The sequence below is a fragment of the Salmo salar genome, chromosome 02 (genome assembly GCF_965601325.2).
Source record: "Salmo salar chromosome 02, fSalSal1, whole genome shotgun sequence".
NCBI lineage: Eukaryota > Metazoa > Chordata > Actinopteri > Salmoniformes > Salmonidae > Salmo > Salmo salar.
The window spans coordinates 92158377-92179478 of NC_138292.1; the positions used below are offsets into that span (position 1 = coordinate 92158377).

The window sequence follows — 21102 nt, forward strand, 5'->3', positions numbered from 1 at the left end:
CAATTGTGTTTTTTTGATCGTTTCTTTGCGTTGTTTGGAACTTATTTTTTTACTTATTTTTTACATAATGTCGCTACCGTCGCTTATGACTGAAAATAACTTCTGGACATCTGAACTGCGATTACTCACCACGGACTGGCAGAATCCTTTTTTCCCTTTAAATATGGAATGTGTTCATTGTGGCTTATTTTTGGTTTGATCATGTTTGTTCTGTACAAAATTCAAATAGTGTGAAGCAAAATTAAATAAGTGACTAAACCAAGGCTGGTTTAAAATGTAGTTTGTGGTGATTAAAATACTCTCACTCATGAATATCCAAATGACAAAACATGTATTGTTTTACAGATCATATTGTACACCATGGCTGGTCATCACTATTGTCTCATTACTGTCTCTTTTTAGGATCATACCTCTCTCTTCCAACTTCATATCCAATTCAACCTGGACAATTCTCATCTCATGTTCTTCCTTCAGATATTTCATTTTATGCTCATGAAATTCGCTGGTTAACGTTTCATGCATGGTCATCTTCTTTGTTCTCTGCTGAAAGGTGGTGGCAGCATCTTCTCTCAGGGATGTTATAGCAGATGTGGAGGGAACACACTCACTGTGTACTGGCTCTTCTAACCTGTTCACATTCCACCCTCACTGTGTACTGGCTCTTCCAACCTGTTCACATTCCACCCTCACTGAACCTGTTCACATTCCACCCTCACTGTGTACTGGCTCTTCCAACCTGTTCACATTCCACCCTCACTGTGTACTGGCTCTTCCAACCTGTTCACATTACACCCTCACTGTGTACTGGCTCTTCCAACCTGTTCACATTCCACCCTCACTGTGTACTGGCTCTTCCAACCTGTTCACATTCCACCCTCACTGTGTACTGGCACTTCCAACCTGTTCACATTCCACCCTCACTGTGTACTGGCTCTTCCAACCTGTTCACATTCCACCGTCACTGAACCTGTTCACATTCCACCCTCACTGTGTACTGGCTCTTCCAACCTGTTCACATTCCACCCTCACTGTGTACTGGCTCTTCCGACCTGTTCACATTCCACCCTCACTGTGTACTGGCTCTTCCAACCTGTTCACATTCCACCCTCACTGTGTACTGGCACTTCCAACCTGTTCACATTCCACCCTCACTGTGTACTGGCTCTTCCAACTTGTTCACATTCCACCCTCACTGAACCTGTTCACATTCCACCCTCACTGTGTACTGGCTCTTACAACCTGTTCACATTCCTTTCCTCTGGAAAAAGAACACGGTTAGAAGCACAAATAAACTCATATGGTCCTTAGAATGAAGAAGAATAAAGATTGACTCAGACAGTGGAATATATTTACCAAAGGAAGTAACCAATTTACTGTCTTTGGTTTATGTACCATTAGCGCTCAGTTCTTCATCTGAACTGTCCAAGTGGTCATCGTCTGGTATACCATCTAGAGGTTGGTCATCATCTGGTATACCATCCAGAGGTTGGTGATCATCTGGTATACCATCCAGAGGTTGGTCATCGTCTGGTATACCATCCAGAGGTTGGTCATCATCTGGTATACCATCCAGAGGTTGGTCATCATCTGGTATACCATCCAGAGGTTGCTGCTGCTCTATTATTCCAGACAGAAAGTCACTCAATTCATCAGTGTTGTGTTGTTTTGGTGGTCCACCACCAGTAGTAAATCTCTCTCTTCTGATCTCTGCTTTCTCTCTTTTTAAAGACAGTTTAAGGTTCTTCCACAAAGTCTATAAAAGGCAGATATAATTGTATAATAGAAATCATGTCACAAAAATATGAATATGAGAAATGTGAAATACTGATAATAATGCAGATATCTCACCTGAAGTTGTTTCTTCATGTAATCCTGATAATAATGCAGATATTTCACCTCTAGTTGTTGTTTCTTCTTGTAATCCTGATAATAATGCAGATATCTCACCTGAAGTTGTTGTTTCTTCTTGTAATCCTGATAATAATGCAGATATCTCACCTCTAGTTGTTGTTTCTTCTTGTAATCCTGATAATAATGCAGATATCTCACCTGAAGTTGTTGTTTCTTCTTGTAATCCTGATAATGCAGATATCTCACCTGAAGTTGTTGTTTCTTCTTGTAATCCTGATAATAATGGAGATATCTCACCTGAAGTTGTTTCTTCTTGTAATCCTGATAATAATGCACATATCTCACCTCTAGTTGTTGTTTCTTCTTGTAATCCTGATAATAATGCAGATATCTCACCTGAAGTTGTTGTTTCTTCTTGTAATCCTGATAATGCAGATATCTCACCTGAAGTTGTTGTTTCTTCTTGTAATCCTGATAATAATGCAGATATCTCACCTCTAGTTGTTGTTTCTTCTTGTAATCCTGATAATAATGCAGATATCTCACCTCTAGTTGTTGTTTCTTCTTGTAATCCTGATAATAATGCAGATATCTCACCTCTAGTTGTTGTTTCTTCTTGTAATCCTGATAATAATGCAGATATCTCACCTCTAGTTGTTGTTTCTTCTTGTAATCCTGATAATAATGCAGATATCTCACCTCTAGTTGTCGTTTCTTGTAATCCTGATAATAATGCAGATATCTCACCTCTAGTTGTTGTTTCTTCTTGTAATCCTGATAATAATGCAGATATCTCACCTGAAGTTGTTGTTTCTTCTTGTAATCCTGATAATAATGCAGATATCTCACCTGAAGTTGTTGTTTCTTCTTGTAATCCTGATAATAATGCAGATATCTCACCTGAAGTTGTTGTACTCTTCTTGTAATCCTGATAATAATGCAGATATCTCACCTCTAGTTGTTGTTTCTTCTTGTAATCCTGATAATAATGCAGATATCTCACCTCTAGTTATTTCTTCTTGTAATCCTGATAATAATGCAGAGATCTCACCTCTAGTTGTTGTTCTCTTCTTGTGGTTACATTTCCATTGAATTCACAGCAAATTGCAGCCCAACCCTCTTGTTCTACTGCTCAGTAGCAGCAGTGTGGTTTTTACCTTCAATAACTGGATGGTTTTTCAACATTTGTTTTGGAGTGTTTTTTCATGCACACTAAAGTGTTTTTGAACAAATAATTTTTGCCTCTGCCATTGTTTTGTCTCCAGATTCACACCAGTATTGGTGTTTTCTATTCCGGGTTTCAATGAGCACCACTAGACCAACAGCATGTGTTCATGCTGAACCTAATCAGGATTAACCCAGGTGTTCATGCTGAACCTAATCAGGATTAACCCAGGTGTTCATACTCAACCTAATCAGGATTAACCCAGGTGTTCATACTGAACCTAATCAGGATTAACCCAGGTGTTCATACTGAACCTAATCAGGATTAACCCAGGTGTTCATACTGAACCTAATCAGGATTAACCCAGGTGTTCATGCTGAACCTAATCAGGATTAACCCAGGTGTTCATACTCAACCTAATCAGGATTAACCCAGGTGTTCATACTGAACCTAATCAGGATTAACCCAGGTGTTCATACTGAACCTAATCAGGCTTAACCCAGGTGTTCATGCTGAACCTAATCAGGATTAACCCAGGTATCCATACTGAACCTAATCAGGCTTAACCCAGGTGTTCATACTGAACCTAATCAGGATTAACCCAGGTGTTCATACTGAACCTAATCATGATTAACCCAGGTGTTCATACTGCACCTAATCAGGCTTAACCCAGGTGTTCATGCTGAACCTAATCAGGATTAACCCAGGTGTTCATACTGAACCTAATCAGGCTTATCCCAGGTGTTCATACTGAACCTAATCAGGATTAACCCAGGTGTTCATACTGAACCTAATCAGGATTAACTCAGGTGTTCATACTGAACCTAATCAGGCTTAACCCAGGTGTTCTCATTTAGGCTTACTTACCTGACTCCAGTCTCCGACTAACTAAGCCAAATTTAAGACACGATCACGAAAGCTACTTAAATATCTTAGTTTAACTAGTTCTGGCTTAATCTAAGCCCTGCACGGTCTGAATGAAACCTAATGTCCAGTGGGATTGATCTGTTTGATCCAATTGTTTGTTTCAGTTTTCAGTTGTTGAATCCGTTGATGTATTGTTGATTTCAAAACTTTTCAGTTCCAACAAATGCACTGGGTTGGTTGAAAAGTGATACTAAACTTACATACCATGCACTATTTTGACATAGTGGAGGATATACTGTTTTTCATACTAAGATGCACCAAGATATGTGCTCATTGGTTTTGCAAGAGGGCGGCAGGTAGCCTAGTGGTTAGAGCTGACAAGGTAAAAATATGTTGTTCTGTCCCTGAACAAGGCAGTTAACCCATTGTTCCCTGGTAGGCAATTATTGTAAATAAGAATTTGTTCTTATGCAATCTTCAACCATAACGAGATGGACAAGCCAGCACAGGTGTAACACATACTGACTAACGAGGTGACACCAATCAGTGCGTCCTATGTGCTAACGAGCTAGACGTGCTAACGAGCTAGACGTGCTAACGGGCTAGACGTGCTAACGAGCTAGACGTGCTAAAGTCCAACGCCTGTAACACCTTCCCCCTTATGACAAATATATCCTATATTTTTGTTGGACAAGTATGCTTACCACCAACAGAAAACAACTTCCATTTCACATTATAATCAACTACAATGCTTCACCTTCTACAATATAAACATGGTGTCTACTGGCTGTCAACAATTAAAAACAAGAAAAAACACGTATTTCTAAATAATAATATTCAATCGTATCTTTTCTCCTTTTTCTTTCTATAGAATCCTAAAACTCACTAGCTTCTAGAACTCATGTCTCCCTAAAACTCACTAGCTTCTAGAACTCTCTCTTCCTAAAACTCACTAGCTTCTATTCCACTTGGAACGAGTCCAAACAAAACTCAACTCCAATACGGAAAAACGTGCAGTCAAAATAAATTTTGATAATATGTATTGGCAATAATTCACTTAGAGGTCAGGCATGGAATAATAATAACTGAATCTTTTGTCAGGCTGAATGTTTGAAATATGAGGTGATTTGAGTCATGCTTCTTCAGTAGTGGAAGAAAGACAATTAGCACTTGAATCTTGTCAATAAATACTGGAGTGATGTAGGATTGTTAATAAAATTGATTATAGACCAATTTATTATACTGTGTCCATGTGTATGTAAGTACATTGAAAAAAACGACATCTTCTCAACTTTCACTTTCAACAAAAACCGAACATATATTGAACATCGGGCATAGTCTTATTTTCAATGTATTTTCAATGACATTTTGCTAGGTGGGATAGCCCGATGTCAAAACACATAAATGTAGGGGTCGCTAAACAAAGGAACACTTATTTGTCATCACTCATTGATATCATGTTGAAATCAATTGTGCGAGAGGAGGGAGATGAGGTTGCACGTCCTGTTAAAACTAACAGCTCAAAAACCACACGGAATCTGGGAATAATGTGTACATCACTGGTTAGAGGACAATTTGTAGAAAACGGCTAGCTACATTTTGAAGTGTTACATTGTGATTCCAGTGGGTCACCAACGTGATAAACAGCTAGCAACATTTTGAGGTGTTGCATTGTGATTCAAGTGGGTCACCAACACAACTCCTTTTTGGTTAGTCACTTTTTGTTATATCACATAAATAGTACTCTTTCATTTCAGAGCCTGGATTTTCCCCCTGAGGCTAATATCCATATCATGTTTAAATCAATAGAACAGGGGACAAACATTTAGGGTTCTACATTGTGAAATCATTAATATACTCCTACTACAATGTTAAAACATTCTACATTGTGACATTAGTTCATTGATATCATGAAACAACTCCATGTATTTTCTGATGTTTAATCAGAGACTTTTTATACGAGTATCTCTTCCCACATTGATCACAGCTATAAGACTTCTCTCCTGTGTGTGTTCTCTGGTGTATTGTTAGATTGCCAGATGTAGAGAAACTCTTCCCACATTGAGTACAGCTATAAGATTTCTCTCCTGTGTGTGTTCTCTGGTGTTTCGTCAGACATCCAGATGCACCAAATCTCTTCCCACATTGAGCACAGATATAAGATTTATCTCCTGTGTGTGTCCGCTGGTGAACTGTCAGGCTGTTTAGCTGAGTAAAACTCTTCCCACATTGATTACAGCTAAAAGGTTTCTCTCCTGTGTGTATTTTCTGGTATATAGTTAGATTTCCAGATGTAGTAAAACTCTTCCCACAGTGATCACAGTCTAAAGATTTCTTTCCAGTGTGAATTCTTTGATGTATTTTAAGGTCTGATGAAGAGTTGAATATCTTCCCACAGTCAGAGCAGCAGTGAGATTTCCCTCCAGTGTGAATTCTCAGGTGTTCTTTTAGTGAATTTGATATTGAGAAATATATCTCACAGTCAGAGCAGCAGTGAGATATCTTCCCTGTGGGTCTCTGCTGGCGTTTCTTGTGGAGTTCTGATCTGGAGAGACTCTTCTCTGCCTCGTCAGCATCATGATGATGTTGAGGATCCCCAGAGGATCCACGATAGTCCCGTCTCTCTCCTGTGTGAACGACAAAGTCAGACAGATGGTTAAAGGTCCACAACAGCAGAAATACACTGTTTATTTGAGGTAAAAGGTGATGCCCAGAGCATACCCATGAAGTTGTACAACAATTGACATCTGTTAAATGATTTGACAAGACTGTCAAGATAGCAACAATAGTTATATTTAGTCTTGTTTTCACATTAGTAGTAACCAGAAATAAGTTATTAAAGTTGTTGAAATCATAAGCAGTGTGCCAGACGACTATTGGTCTCCAATACAGGCCCCTTTCTGTGTTTGCTTAAATTGCGGCACGAGGGCGATGCACAAACAATTTGATTGCAGAAACTCCTCCTTGCTAATGAGGAAACCACTAGTTATTGATGTAGTATATATGGTAATGAGGAAACCACTAGTTATGGATGTAGTATATCTGGTAATGAGGAAAACACTAGTTATGGATGTAGTATACCTGGTAATGAGGAAACCACTAGTTATGGATGTAGTATATCTGGTAATGAGGAAACCACTAGTTATGGATGTAGTATATCTGGTAATGAGGAAACCACTAGTTATGGATGTAGTATATCTGGTAATGGGGAAACCACTAGTTATGGATGTAGTATATCTGGTAATGAGGAAACCACTAGTTATGGATGTAGTATGTCTGCTAATGAGGAAACCACTAGTTATGGATGTAGTATATCTGGTAGTGAGGAAACCACTAGTTATGGATGTAGTATATCTGGTAATGAGGAAACCACTAGTTATGGATGTAGTATATCTGCCTGGAGCAAAAAATAGTGAGCAAAGATTTTAGTTTTTCATAATGTATTCTGAATATTACAGCGCAAGATCAGGAGTGCTACTCAAGGAAACTCACATTAAGCTCTGTGTCTATTCACTAATTCACCACCGTGGGGGAAAACTCAGGGGAGTTCTCATAGGCTGACAGCAAAAATAGCCTCAATTTACATGTTGCTTATAAGTGCATTTCACATTAAATATGGATTATAATTGTAGGGCTCGCTTGAATCACCTGCTTAATATGTTTGTGTTATTGTCGCAAATCAACTGATTTATAGTTAAACACTTCAACCAGTAAAATGCTCTTTGGCTAGCTTTGTCATCAGCCTGACAATAAGGGTTTGTACACTAAGTTTTTAACCAATTGGCCCATAACTTCACCTAACAATAACATAGACCTACTGTAGGACCCATAACTTCACCTAACAATAACATAGACCTACTGTAGGACCCATAACTTCACCTAACAACAGACATAGACCTACTGTAGGACCCATACATTTTTTACATTTTCTTTTTTAATTTCACCTTTATTTAACCAGGTAGGCTAGTTGAGAACAAGTTCTCATTTGCAACTGCGACCTGGCCTAGATAAAGCATAGCTTTTCGACACATACAACAACACAGAGTTACACATTGAATAAACAAAACATACAGTCAATAATACAGTAGAAAAAAATAAAACAAAAAGTCTATATACAGTGAGTGCAAATGAGGTAAGTTAAGGCAATAAATAGGCCATGGTGGCGAAGTAATTACAATATAGCAATTAAACACTGGAATGGTAGATGTGCAGAAGATGAATGTTCAAGTAGAGATACTGGGGTGCAAAGGAGCAAGATAAATAAATACACACAGTATGGGGATGAGGTAGGTAGATAGATGGGCTGTTTACAGATGGACTATGTACAGGTGCAGTGATCTGTGAGCTGCTCTGACAGCTGGTGCTTAAATCTAGTGAGGGAGATATGAGTCTCCAGCTTCAGAGATTTTTTCAGTTCGTTCCAGTCATTGGCAGCAGAGAACTGGAAGGAAAGGCGGCCAAAGGATGAATTGGCTTTGGGGGTGACCAGTAAGATATACCTGCTGGAGCGCGTGCTACGAGTGGGTGCTGCTATGGTGACCAGTGAGCTGAGATAAGGCGGGGCTTTACCTAGCAGAGACTTGTAGATAACCTGTAGCCAGTGGGTTTGGCGACGAGTATGAAGCGAGGGCCAACCAACGAGAGCGTACAGGTCGCAATGGTGGGTAGTGTATGGGGCTTTGGTGACAAAACGGATGTCACTGTGATAGACTGCATCCAGTTTGTTAAGTAGAGTGTTGGAGGCTATTTTATAGATTACATCACCGAAGTCGAGGATCGGTAGGATGGTCAGTTTTACGAGGGTATGTTTGGCAGCATGAGTGAAGGATGCTTTGTTGCGATATAGGAAGCCGATTCTCGATTTAATTTTGGATTGGAGAAGGTTAATGTGAGTCTGGAAGGAGAGTTTACAGTCTAACCAGACACCCAGGTATTTGTAGTTGTCCACGTATTCTAAGTCAGAGCCGTCCAGAGTTGTGATGCTGGACGGGCGAGCAGGTGCGGGCAGTGATCGATTGAATAGCATGCATTTAGTTTTACTTGCGTTTTTTTTTTACATAGTTGGCAATGGCAATAAAAGTTACTTTTAGATTTGTATAATTTTCATTTAGATTTAGATAGAATGTAGATTAATCACAGACAATGATTTTGAGATACTATTGTGAATTAAATGAAACTGTTCCAGTAAAATATGCATATGAAAATCAGAACTGGCACCAGATTGGTAGAAATGGTAAGATACATTACATATTACATTTACATTTAAGTCATTTAGCAGACGCTCTTATCCAGAGCGACTTACAAATTGGTGCATTCACCTTATGATATCCAGTGGAACAGACACTTTACAATAGTGCATCTAAATATTTTAGGGGGGGGGGGGGTTAGAAGGATTACTTTATCCTATCCTAGGTATTCCTTAAAGAGGTGGGGTTTCAGGTGTCTCCAGAAGGTGGTGATTGACTCCGCTGTCCTGGCGTCGTGAGGGAGCTTGTTCCACCATAGGGGTGCCAGAGCAGTGAACAGTTTTGACTGGGCTGAGCGGGAACTGTGCTTTCTCAGAGGTAGGGGGGCCAGCAGGCCAGAGGTGGATGAACGCAGTGCCCTTGTTTGGGTGTAGGGCCTGATCAGAGCCTGAAGGTACGGAGGTGCCGTTCCCCTCACAGCTCCGTAGGCAAGTACCATGGTCTTGTAGCGGATGCGAGCTTCAACTGGAAGCCAGTGGAGAGAGCGGAGGAGCAGGGTGACGTGAGAGAACATGGGAAGGTTGAACACCAGACGAACTGCGGCGTTCTGGATGAGTTGTAGGGGTTTAATGGCACAGGCAGGGAGCCCAGTCAACAGCGAGTTGCAGTAATCCAGACGGGAGATGACAAGTGCCTGGATTAGGACCTGCGCCGCTTCCTGTGTGAGGCAGGGTCGTACTCTGCGAATGTTGTAGAGCATGAACCTACAGGATCGGGTCACCGCCTTGATGTTAGTGGAGAACGACAGGGTGTTGTCGAGGGTCACGCCAAGGTTCTTAGCACTCTGGGAGGAGGACACAATGGAGTTGTCAACCGTGATGGCGAGATCATGGAACGGGCAGTCCTTCCCCGGGAGGAAGAGCAGCTCCGTCTTGCCGAGGTTCAGCTTGAGGTGGTGATCCGTCATCCACACTGATATGTCTGCCATACATGCAGAGATGCGATTCGCCACCTGGTTATCAGAAGGGGGAAAGGAGAAGATTAATTGTGTGTCGTCTGCATAGCAATGATAGGAGAGACCATGTGAGGATATGACAGAGCCAAGTGACTTGGTGTATAGTGAGAATAGGAGAGGGCCTAGAACAGAGCCCTGGGGGACACCAGTGGTGAGAGCACGTGGTGCGGAGACAGATTCTCGCCACACCACCTGGTAGGAGCGACCTGTCAGGTAGGACGCAATCCAAGCGTGGGCCGCACCGGAGATGCCCAACTCGGAGAGGGTGGAGAGGAGGATCTGATGGTTCACAGTATCAAAGGCAGCAGATAGGTCTAGAAGGATGAGAGCAGAGGAGAGAGAGTTAGCTTTAGCAGTGCGGAGAGCCTCCGTGACACAGAGAAGAGCAGTCTCAGTTGAATGACCAGTCTTGAAACCTGACTGATTTGGATCAAGAAGGTCATTCTGAGAGAGATAGCAGGAGAGCTGGCCAAGGACGGCACGTTCAAGAGTTTTGGAGAGAAAAGAAAGAAGGGATACTGGTCTGTAGTTGTTGACATCGGAGGGATCGAGTGTAGGTTTTTTCAGAAGGGGTGCAACTCTCGCTCTCTTGAAGACGGAAGGGACGTAGCCAGCGGTCAAGGATGAGTTGATGAGCGAGGTGAGGTAAGGGAGAAGGTCTCCGGAAATGGTCTGGAGAAGAGAAGAGGGGATAGGGTCAAGCGGGCAGGTTGTTGGGCGGCCGGCCGTCACAAGACGCAAGATTTCATCTGGAGAGAGAGGGGAGAAAGAGGTCAAAGCACAGGGTAGGGCGGTGTGAGCAGGACCAGCGGTGTTGTTTGACTTAGCAAACGAGGATCGGATGTCGTCAACCTTCTTTTCAAAATGGTTGACGAAGTCATCCGCAGAGAGGGAGGAGGGGGGGAGGATTCAGGAGGGAGGAGAAGGTGGCAAAGAGCTTCCTAGGGTTAGAGGCAGATGCTTGGAATTTAGAGTGGTAGAAAGTGGCTTTAGCAGCAGAAACAGAGGAAGAAAATGTAGAGAGGAGGGAGTGAAAGGATGCCAGGTCCGCAGGGAGGCGAGTTTTCCTCCATTTCCGCTCGGCTGCCCGGAGCCCTGTTCTGTGAGCTCGCAGTGAGTTGTCGAGCCACGGAGCAGGAGGGGAGGACCGAGCCGGCCGGGAGGATAGGGGACATAGAGAGTCAAAGGATGCAGAAAGGGAGGAGAGGGTTGAGGAGGCAGAATCAGGAGATAGGTTGGAGAAGGTTTGAGCAGAGGGAAGAGATGATAGGATGGAAGAGGAGAGAGTAGCGGGAGAGAGAGAGCGAAGTTTGCGACGGCGCAATACCATCCGAGTAGGGGCAGAGTGAGAAGTGTTGGATGAGAGCGAGAGGGAAAAGGATACAAGGTAGTGGTCGGAGACTTGGAGGGGAGTTGCAATGAGATTAGTGGAAGAACAGCATCTAGTAAAGATGAGGTCAAGCGTATTGCCTGCCTTGTGAAAGGGGGGAAGGTGAGAGGGTCAGGTCAAAAGAGGAGAGGAGTGGAAAGAAGGAGGCAGAGAGGAATGAGTCAAAGGTAGACGTGGGGAGGTTAAAGTCACCCAGAACTGTGAGAGGTGAGCCATCCTCAGGAAAGGAACTTATCAAGTCATCAAGCTCATTGATGAACTCTCCAAGGGAACCTGGAGGGCGATAAATGATAAGGATGTTAAGCTTGAAAGGGCTGGTAACTGTGACAGCATGGAATTCAAAGGAGGCGATATACAGATGGGTCAGGGGAGAAAGAGAGAATGTCCACTTGGGAGAGATGAGGATTCCAGTGCCACCACCCCGCTGGCCAGATGCTCTCTGGGTATGCGAGAACACGTGGGCAGATGAGGAGAGAGCAGTAGGAGTAGCAGTGTTATCTGTGGTAATCCATGTTTCCGTCAGCGCCAAGAAGTCGAGGGACTGGAGGGTAGCATAAGCTGAGATGAACTCTGCCTTGTTGGCCGCAGACCGGCAGTTCCAGAGGCTGCCGGAGACCTGGAACTCCACGTGGGTCGTGCGTGCTGGGACCACCAGGTTAGAGTGGCAGCGGCCACACGGTGTGAAGCATTTGTATGGCCTGTGCAGAGGGGAGAGAACAGGGATAGACAGACACATAGTTGACAGGCTACAGAAGAGGCTACGCTAATGCAAAGGAGATTGGAATGAGAAGTGGACTACACGTCTCGAAAGTTCAGAAAGTTAAGCTTACGTTGCAAAAATCTTATTGACTAAAATGATTAAAATGATACAGTACTGCTGGCTGGTGAAGCAGGCTAGCTAGCAGTGGCTGCGTTGTTGACTTTGTTTGAAAGTGTAGCTGGCTAGGTAACCTCGATAGTTTCAGTACTACACCTTATCATGATACAAAGGCAACTATGTAGCTAGCTAACATAACACTAATCAAGACGTTCCTTTGCAATGTATTTAGTTTCTACAATGCTGCTCGTCGGTAATAGTTGGCTAGGTTTGGAAAAATGGCGTCGCGGGGGACGAAAATAGCTGGCTAGCTAACCTTGATAATTACTCTAAGCTACACAATTATCAAACTATGACAAAGACAACTTATTGACTAGAATGACTAAAATGATACAGTACTGCTGGCTGGTGAAGTAGGCTAGCTAGCAGTGGCTGCGTTGTTGACTTTGTTTGAAAGTGTAGCTGGCTAGGTAACCTCGATAGTTTCAGTACTACACTTTATCATGATACAAATGCAACTATGTAGCTAGCTAACACTAGCTAACCTGGCTAGCTAACCTCGATAATTACTCTAAACTACACAATTATCTTAGATACAAAGACAGCAAAGACAACTATGTAGCTAGCTAACACAACACTAATCAAATCGTTCCGTTGTAATGTATTAGTTTCTACAGTATCATGGTGTAGCAGTTAGTCCTTTACATTAGTGCAAATTGTCCACTGATATTGGTGTAATTTCTCACCCATTTTGGCTGTATGAAAGTTAATTTCCCCTCAGACACACACATTTGTTCTTTGATATTATGAAGGTCATTTGTGTCAAATGTACTTTTCCCCACTCATTCACCCCATCTCTTTACATTGCTTATGCATATTCAGTGGCCTGACTGTGTCAAAGGCCCATCCTGGTAGATCTGAACCTAATGCAGCTTGGAGTGATCGGATGACAGAAGTCACATTTTAGTGCCAGGTGTAACTGAGGCCATAGATGCTCCATATCCATTACTTTGAGTGTTTTATATAATATGACTAAATGTGTTTCTGTGTTGCAGGGGCAGTCAAGAAATAGAACAGCAAGGCCACAGAACATGACGTAAGGAGAGCTGTGGGAGACCACCTCAAGCCCCTGGAAGAGCCGGGGGTGGTGTTTACCTCTCCACCACGCCTTCAGCAGGCTGGAAAAGTGGGACTGATACTGGTTTCATACTAAGAGGGACCAGGACTCTGTTGATTGGTCAGTCATTGGGTTAATTTGTTGAAATCAAATCAAGCTTTATTTATACAGCACATTTCAGACATGGATGCAACACAATGGCTTCACAGGAAAAAAACAAATAAAAAAATGAAAATAAACAGAAATATTTAGTACACAACAAACAGAAGATTAACAACTGAAAGACTAATGAACATTCTAAGGAAATGCCATTGATTAAAATATTAATTGGATGCAATATCCAACCCAAAATATAAGCTTGTTTTTTTTAGGAGGGGCTCTGAAAGACACTGTGGGGGTGTCCACTGGAAGTTGACTAGTAACAACAACTGGGACCTAAAAGACACCCACCATGAGACCCACTAAATCTGCCCAAGAAGAGGCAAACAAAAGAAAAACCCACACCAAACTTAAAGACAGGAAGCAAACCAAAAAGGTGGAGCAACTAAAGGTGTTGACTCTCCACATGTATCAAGACAACTGGAGCACTGGGCCAGACACCCTTAAATAGAACCTGGACCAGCTCAGGTGAAACACCTTCCCACTAACGAGATGGACAAGCCAGCACAGGTGTAACACATACTGACTAACGAGGTGACACCAATCAGTGCGTCCTACGTGCTAACGAGCTAGACGTGCTGACGGGCTAGACGTGCTGACGAGCTAGACGTGCTAACGAGCTAGACGTGCTAACGAGCTATACGACGAGCTAGACGACGTGCTGGCGTCCAACCTCAAAACATAAAATGTAAAAACCAAAGCCTGTAACACCTTCCCCTTCAAGACAACAAATATATCCTATATTTTTGTTGGACAAGTTTGCCAACAGAAAACAACTTCCATTTCTCATTATAATCAACTACAATGCTTCACCTTCACCAATATAAATATGGTGTCTACTGGCAGTCAACAATTAAAAAAAAGAAAAAAACACGTATATCTAAATAATATACAATAGTATCTTTTCTCCTTTTTCTTTCTATAGAATCCTAAAACTCACTAGCTTCTAGAACTCTCGTCTTCCTAAAACTCACTAGCTTCTAGAACTCTCGTCCCCTTGGAACGAGTCCAAACAAAACTAATCTCCAATACGGAAAAACGTTCAGTCAAAATAAACTGTGATCCATGGCAACGCACTGGCTAAACGCAAAACACAAAACTGTTTGACTGCCCACTTTGAGACAATCAGAAACCAAGTTGTCCTCACCATGAACCCTGATATTCTAAAAGCAGGGGAACAATGTCAATATAATTGTACCAAAAAATTGTCAGTTGGTTGCATAAATAATTGTCATTACTAAATGTTATATGAAATTTAAATATGAAATATTTGATTGCATAGTCTTATTTTCAACATCTTTTCAATGACATTTTGCTAGGTGGGATAGCCCCAATGTCAAAACACAGTTTTAACATGTCCAAATCTAAACATAAAATGTGCTATATACACAAACATCTGCCACAATAATCTTATTACTTGTATTTTTTAAAACAAGCAGCTTATAAATTGCACAAGCACCAAAAACGCTGTTGTTTTGAAAAGTAGCAATAAATCACTGATATCGATCAGGGGGGAAAATCAGGTTGTACGTGATGTTGAAACTAACACAACTAAAAAAAACACATGGAAATGGGAGATATATTTTACCTCACTGGTTACAGGACAACCTGCAGAAGACAGTCAGCTACATTTTGGAGTGATGCATTTAAATTTAGGGGTCACTGAACAAAGGAACACTTATTTGTCATAACTCATCAATATAATCTTGTAATCAATTGTACCGAGAGGAGGGAGATGAGGTTCCACATCCTGTTAAAACTAACAGCTCAAAAATCACACGGAATCTGGGAATAATGTGTACATCACTGGTTAGAGGACAATTTATAGAAAACAGCCAGATACATTTTGATTCAAATGCGTCACCAACGTGGTAAGTGTAACACAACTCTTTTTTTGTTAGTCACTTTTTATTAAATCTCATAAATAGTAACTCTTCCATTTCAGAGCCTGGATTTACCCCCCTGAGGCTAATATCCATATCATGTTGAAATCAATAGAACAGGGGCAAACGTTTAGGGTTCAACATTGTGACACTATTAAAATACTCCTACTACAATGTTAAAACATTCTACATTGTGACATTATATCATTGATATCATGAAATAACTCCTTCATGTATTTTCTGATGTTTGATCAGATGTCTTTTATCGGTGAATCTCTTGTCACACTGATCACAGCTATAAGATTTCTCTCCTGTGTGTGTTCTCTGGTGTAGAGTCAGAGAGCCAGATTGACCAAAACTCTTCCCACATTGACCACAGCTATAAGGTTTCTCTCCTGTGTGTGTTCTCTGGTGTACAGTCAGAGAGCCAGATGTTATAAAACTCTTCCCACATTGATCACAGCTATAAGATTTCTCTCCTGTGTGTATTCTCTGGTGTAGATTCAGAGAGCCAGATGTACTAAAACTCTTCCCACATTGATCACAGCTATAAGATTTCTCTCCTGTGTGTGTTCTCTGGTGTGATACCAGATAGACAGATCTACCAAAACTCTTCCCACATTCACCACAGCTATAAGGTTTGTCTCCTGTGTGTATTCTCTGGTGTAGAGTCAGAGAGCCAGATGCAGCAAAACTCTTCCCACATTGACCACAGCTATAAGGTTTCTCTCCTGTGTGTATTCTCTGGTGTAGAGTCAGAGAGCCAGATGTAGTAAAACTCCCACATTGATCACAGCTATAAGATTTCTCTCCTGTGTGTATTCTCTGGTGTTGAGTCAGAGGGCCAGATGTTGTAAAACTCTTCCCACATTGATCACAGCTATAAGGTTTCTCTCCTGTGTGTATTCTCTGGTGTAGAGTCAGAGAGCCAGATGTAGTAAAACTCCTCCCACATTGATCACAGCTATAAGGTTTCTCTCCTGTGTGTGTTCTCTGGTGAACTGTCAGCTCTACAGATTGACCAAAACGTTTCCCACATTGATCACAGCTATAAGATTTCTCTCATGTGTGGATTTTCTGATGAGTTTTAATGCCTGATGAGGTGAATCTCTTCCCACAGTCAGAGCAGCAGTGAGTTCTCTTCCCTGTGGATCTCTGCAGGTGTTTCTTGAGGTGTTTTGATCTGGAGCGACTCTTCTCTGCCTCTTCAGCATCATGAGGTTGTTGAGGCTCCCCAGAGGATCCACGATAGTCCCGCCTCTCTCCTGTGTGAACAACAAAGTCAGACAGATGGTTAAAGGCCCACAACAGTAGAAATCCACTGTAAAAGGTGATGCCAACAGCGTAGCCATGATGTTGTTGTACAACAATTGACGTCTGTAATGTCATGTTGAAATTGTTGGACAAATGTCTTAAAATGAGCAAGAATAGTTATATTTTGTCTTGTTTTCACATTAGTAGTGAAATCGATGATTGTAGGCTAGAAATAAGTTAAAGTTGCTGAAATCCTAAGCAGTGTGCCAGACGACATTTGGTCTCCAATATAGGCCCGTTTCTTTGTTTAATATAATTGCTGCACGAGGGCGATGCACGCGCAATTTGATTGCAGAAACACCTCCCTGCTAATAAGGAAACTGATAGTTATGGATGTAGTATATCTGGTAATGAGGAACCCACTAGTTATGGATGTAGTATATCTGGTAATGAGGAAACCACTAGTTATGGATGTAGTATATCTGCTAATGAGGAAACCACTAGTTATGGATGTAGTATATCTGCTAATGAGGAAACCACTAGTTATGGATGTAGTATATCTGCTAATGAGGAAACCACTAGTTATGGATGTAGTATATCTGGTAATGAGGAAACCACAAGTTACGGATGTACTATATCTACCTGGAGCAAAAATGGTGAGCAAAGATTTGAGTTTTTCAGAATGTATTCTGAATGTGAATGGGGAAAAACTCAGGGGAGTAACCTCCATTTCCAGGTTGCTTATGAGTACATTTCACACTACTTTGGATTATAATTGTAAGGCTCGTTTTAATGTTCTATTTAATATAATGGTTGTGTCATCATCGCAAATCAACCGCTTTATACTTAAAAACACTTCAAACAGTAAAATGCTCTTTGGCTAGCTTTTCCATCAGCCTGACAATGAGGGGTTGTACACTAAGTGTTTGCCAAATTGGCCCATAACTTCACCTAACAATAACATAGACCTACTGTAGTACCCAAACCTCACATATGACGTGATGTTTGTCATTTGACTGGCATTCAGAAAATGATTTCCTGGATCAGCTGATGATAGTTGAACATGTGACTATTATTCACCTTTATTTAACCAGGTGGCCAGTTGAGAACAAGTTCTCATTTACAACTGCGACCTGGCCAAGATAAAGCAAAGCAGTGCGACACATAGTTAGAAACACATAGTTATAAATACTGGTGTGAGCAAGAAAAGTAAATAAAAACATGGGGATGAGGTAGGCAGTTGGATGGGCTATTTACAGATGGGCTGTGTACAGCTGCAGCGATTAGTAAGCTGCTCAGATAGCTGATGCTTAAAGTTAATGAGGGAGATATAAGTCTCCAACTTCAGCGATTTTGCAATTCGTTCCAGTCATTGGCAGCAGAGAACTGGAATGAAAGGCGGCCAATGTAGGTGTTGGCTTTGGGGATGACCAGTGAGATATAACTCCTGGAGCGCGTGCTATGTGTGGGTGTTGCTATGGTGACCAGTGAGCTGAGTGAAGGCGGCCTAGCAAAGACTTATAGATGACCTGGAGCCAGTGGGTTTGGCGACGAATATGTAGCGAGGGCCAGCCGACGAGAGCATACAGGTCGCAGTGGTGGGTGGTATATGGGGCTTTGGTGACAGAACGGATGGCACTGTGATAGACTGCATCCATTTTGATGAGTAGAGTGTTGCAGGCTATTTTGAAAATGACATCGCCGAAGTCAAGGATCGGTAGGATAGTCAGTTTTACGAGGGTATGTTTGGCAGGGTGAGTGAAGGAGGCTTTGTTGCGAAATAGGAAGCCGATTCTAGATTTAATTTTGGATTGGAAATGCTTAATATTAGTCTGGAAGGAGAGTTTACAGTCTAACCAGATACCTAGGTATTTATAGTTGTCCACATATTCTAAGTCAGAACCGTCCAGAGTAGTGATGCTGGACGGGCGGGTGCGGGCAGCGATCGGTTGAAGAGCATACATTTAGTTTTACTAGCGTTTAAGAGCAGTTGGAGGCCACGGATGGAGTGTTGTATGGCATTGAAGCTCGTTTGGAGGTTTGTTAACACAGTGTCCAAAGAAGGGCCAGATGTATACAGGATTGTGTCGTCTGCATAGAAGTGGATCAAGTAATCACTCGCAGCAAGAGCAACATCTTTAGTATTTTCAGAGAATAGAGTCGGTCCGAGAATTGAACCCTGTGGTAGCTCCACAGAGACTGCCAGAAGTCTGGAAAACAGGACCTCTGATTAGACACACTGAATTCTGTCTGAGAAGTAGTTGGTGAACCAGGCGAGTCAGTCATTTGAGAAACCAAGGCTATTGAGTCTTCCGATAAGAATACGGTGATTGACAGAGTCGAAAGCCTTGGCCAGGTTGATGAAGACGGCTGCACAGTACTGTATTTTATTGATGGCGGTTATGATACGTTTAGTACCTTGAGCGTGGCTGAGGTGCACCCGTGACCAGCTCGGAAACCAGATTGCACAGCGGAGAAGGTACGGTGGGATTCAAAAAATGGTCAGTGACCTGTTTGTTTTAACTTGACTTTCGAATACTTTAGAAAGGCAGGGCAGGATGGATATAGGTCTGTTACAGTTTGGGTCTAGAGTGTCACCCCCTTTGAAAAGGGGGATGACCGCGGAAGCGTTCCAATCTTTAGGAATCTCGGATGATACGAAAGAGAGGTTGAACAGACTAGTAAATGGGTTGCCACAATGGCGGCGGATAATTTTAGAAAGAGAGGGTCCAGATTGTCAAGCCCAGCTGATTTGTACGGGTCCAGGTTTTGCAACTCTTTCAGAACATCAGCTATCTGGATTTGGGTGAAGGAGAAGCTGGGGAGGCTTGGTGGGGTGGGGAGCTGTTAGTGCAATACGCCACAGGATATTTTTGTGCTGGTCGAGGGCAGTCAGGTCTGGAGTGAACCAAGGGCTATATCTGTTCTTAGTTCTACATTTTTTGAAAGGGGCATGCTTATTTAAGGTGGTGAGGAAATTATAATTACAGAACAACCAGGCATCCTCTACTGACGGAATGAGGTCAATATCCTTCCAGGAGACCCGGGCCAGGTCGATTAGAAAGGCCTGCTTGCAGAAGTGTTTTAGGGAGCGTTTGACAGTGATGAGGTGTGGTAGTTTGACCGCGGACCCATAACGGATGCAGGCAATGGGCCAGTGATCGCTGAGATCCTGAATGAAAACAGCAGAGGTGTATTTGGAGGGCATGTTGGTCAGGATAATATCTATGAGGGTGCCCATGTTTACGGATTTAGGGTTGTACCTGGTGTGTTCCTTGATAATTTGTGTGAGATTGAGGGCATCTAGCTTGGATTGTAGGACGGCTGGGGTGTTAAGCATATCCAAGTTTAGGTCACCTAACAGAATGAACTCTGAAGATAGATGGGGGGCAATCAATTCATATATGGTGTCAGCTGGGAGCTGGGGGGGGGGGGGGTCTGTAACAGGCGGCAATAGTGAGAGACTTATTTCTGGAGAGATACATTTTTTAAATTAGAAGCTCGAACTGTTTGGGCTTAGACCTGGAAAGTATGATGGAACTTTGCAGGCCATCTCTGCAGTAGATTGCGACTCTTCCCCCTTTGGCAGTTCTATCTTTACGGAAAATGTTGTAGTTGAGGATGGAAATTTCAGAATTTTTGGTGGCCTACCAAAGCCAGGATTCAGAGACGGCAAAGACATCAAGGTTGGCGGAGTGTGCTAAAGCAGTGAGTAAAACAAACTTAGGGAGGAGGCTTCTGATGTTAACATGCATGAAACCAAGGCTTTTACGGTTACAGAAGTCAACAAATGAGACTGCCTGGGGACACAGGGCCTGGGTTAACCTCTACATCACTCGAGGAACAGAGGAGTAGGATGAGGGTTTGGCTAAAGGCTATCAGAACTGGTCATCTAGTGCGTTGTGAACAGAGAATAAAAGGAGCAGATTTCTGGGGGTGGTAGGATAGATTCAAGGGATAATGTACAGACAGGGGTATGGTAGGGTGCAGGTACAGTGGAGGTAAACCTAGGCATTGAGTGATGATAAGAGAGGTTGCATCTCTGGAGGCACTAGTTATGCTAGGTGAGGTCACCGCATGTGTGGGAGGTGGGACAAAAGAGTTCTCTGAGGCATGTTGAGTGGGACTAGGGGCTCTGCAGTAAAATAAAACAATGATAACTACCCTAAACAACAGTATACAAGGCATATTGACATTAGAGAGACATAAAGCGAGGCATAAAGCAATCACATGTGTTGATTGGGAGAGCTAGCAAAGACAACAACAGGTAAGACAACAACAGTTCATCAGCTAAGACAACAACAACTGGTAAAATGGTGATGCATGGGCAGAGAGGGTCAGTTAAATACACACAGGGCATGAATTCGAGGCTGGGGCCGACAGATAAACAAAACAAAC

At 42.4% G+C, this 21102-nt stretch overlaps 1 protein-coding gene across 1 annotated transcript; it reads right to left on the reverse strand.

The window, feature by feature from the left end:
• Positions 1-1215: 1215 nt before the first annotated feature.
• On the reverse strand, positions 1216-20386 carry LOC145864256 (uncharacterized). The gene is made up of 3 exons (XM_082969665.1): positions 20356-20386; positions 15737-16460; positions 1216-1258 (listed from the first exon to the last, which is right to left on the reverse strand). The coding sequence occupies exons 1-3, from the start codon at positions 20384-20386 to the stop codon at positions 1216-1218; spliced, it is 798 nt and encodes a 265-aa protein (XP_082825791.1).
• Positions 20387-21102: the final 716 nt, after the last annotated feature.

Excerpts from the sequence above, each read along its gene's own strand:
- LOC145864256 (XM_082969665.1), bottom strand. The coding sequence starts at position 20,386 with ATGTCTTTGCCGTCTCTGAATCCTGGCTTTG. Across the intron at positions 16,461-20,355 it reads GTCTCTGAATCCTGGCTTTG|AGCTGACAGTTCACCAGAGA; the intron begins GTAGGCCACCAA and ends GTCAATCTGTAG. Across the intron at positions 1,259-15,736 it reads AAATCTTATAGCTGTGATCA|AGGAAAGGAATGTGAACAGG; the intron begins GTGTGACAAGAG and ends TTCTTTTTCCAG.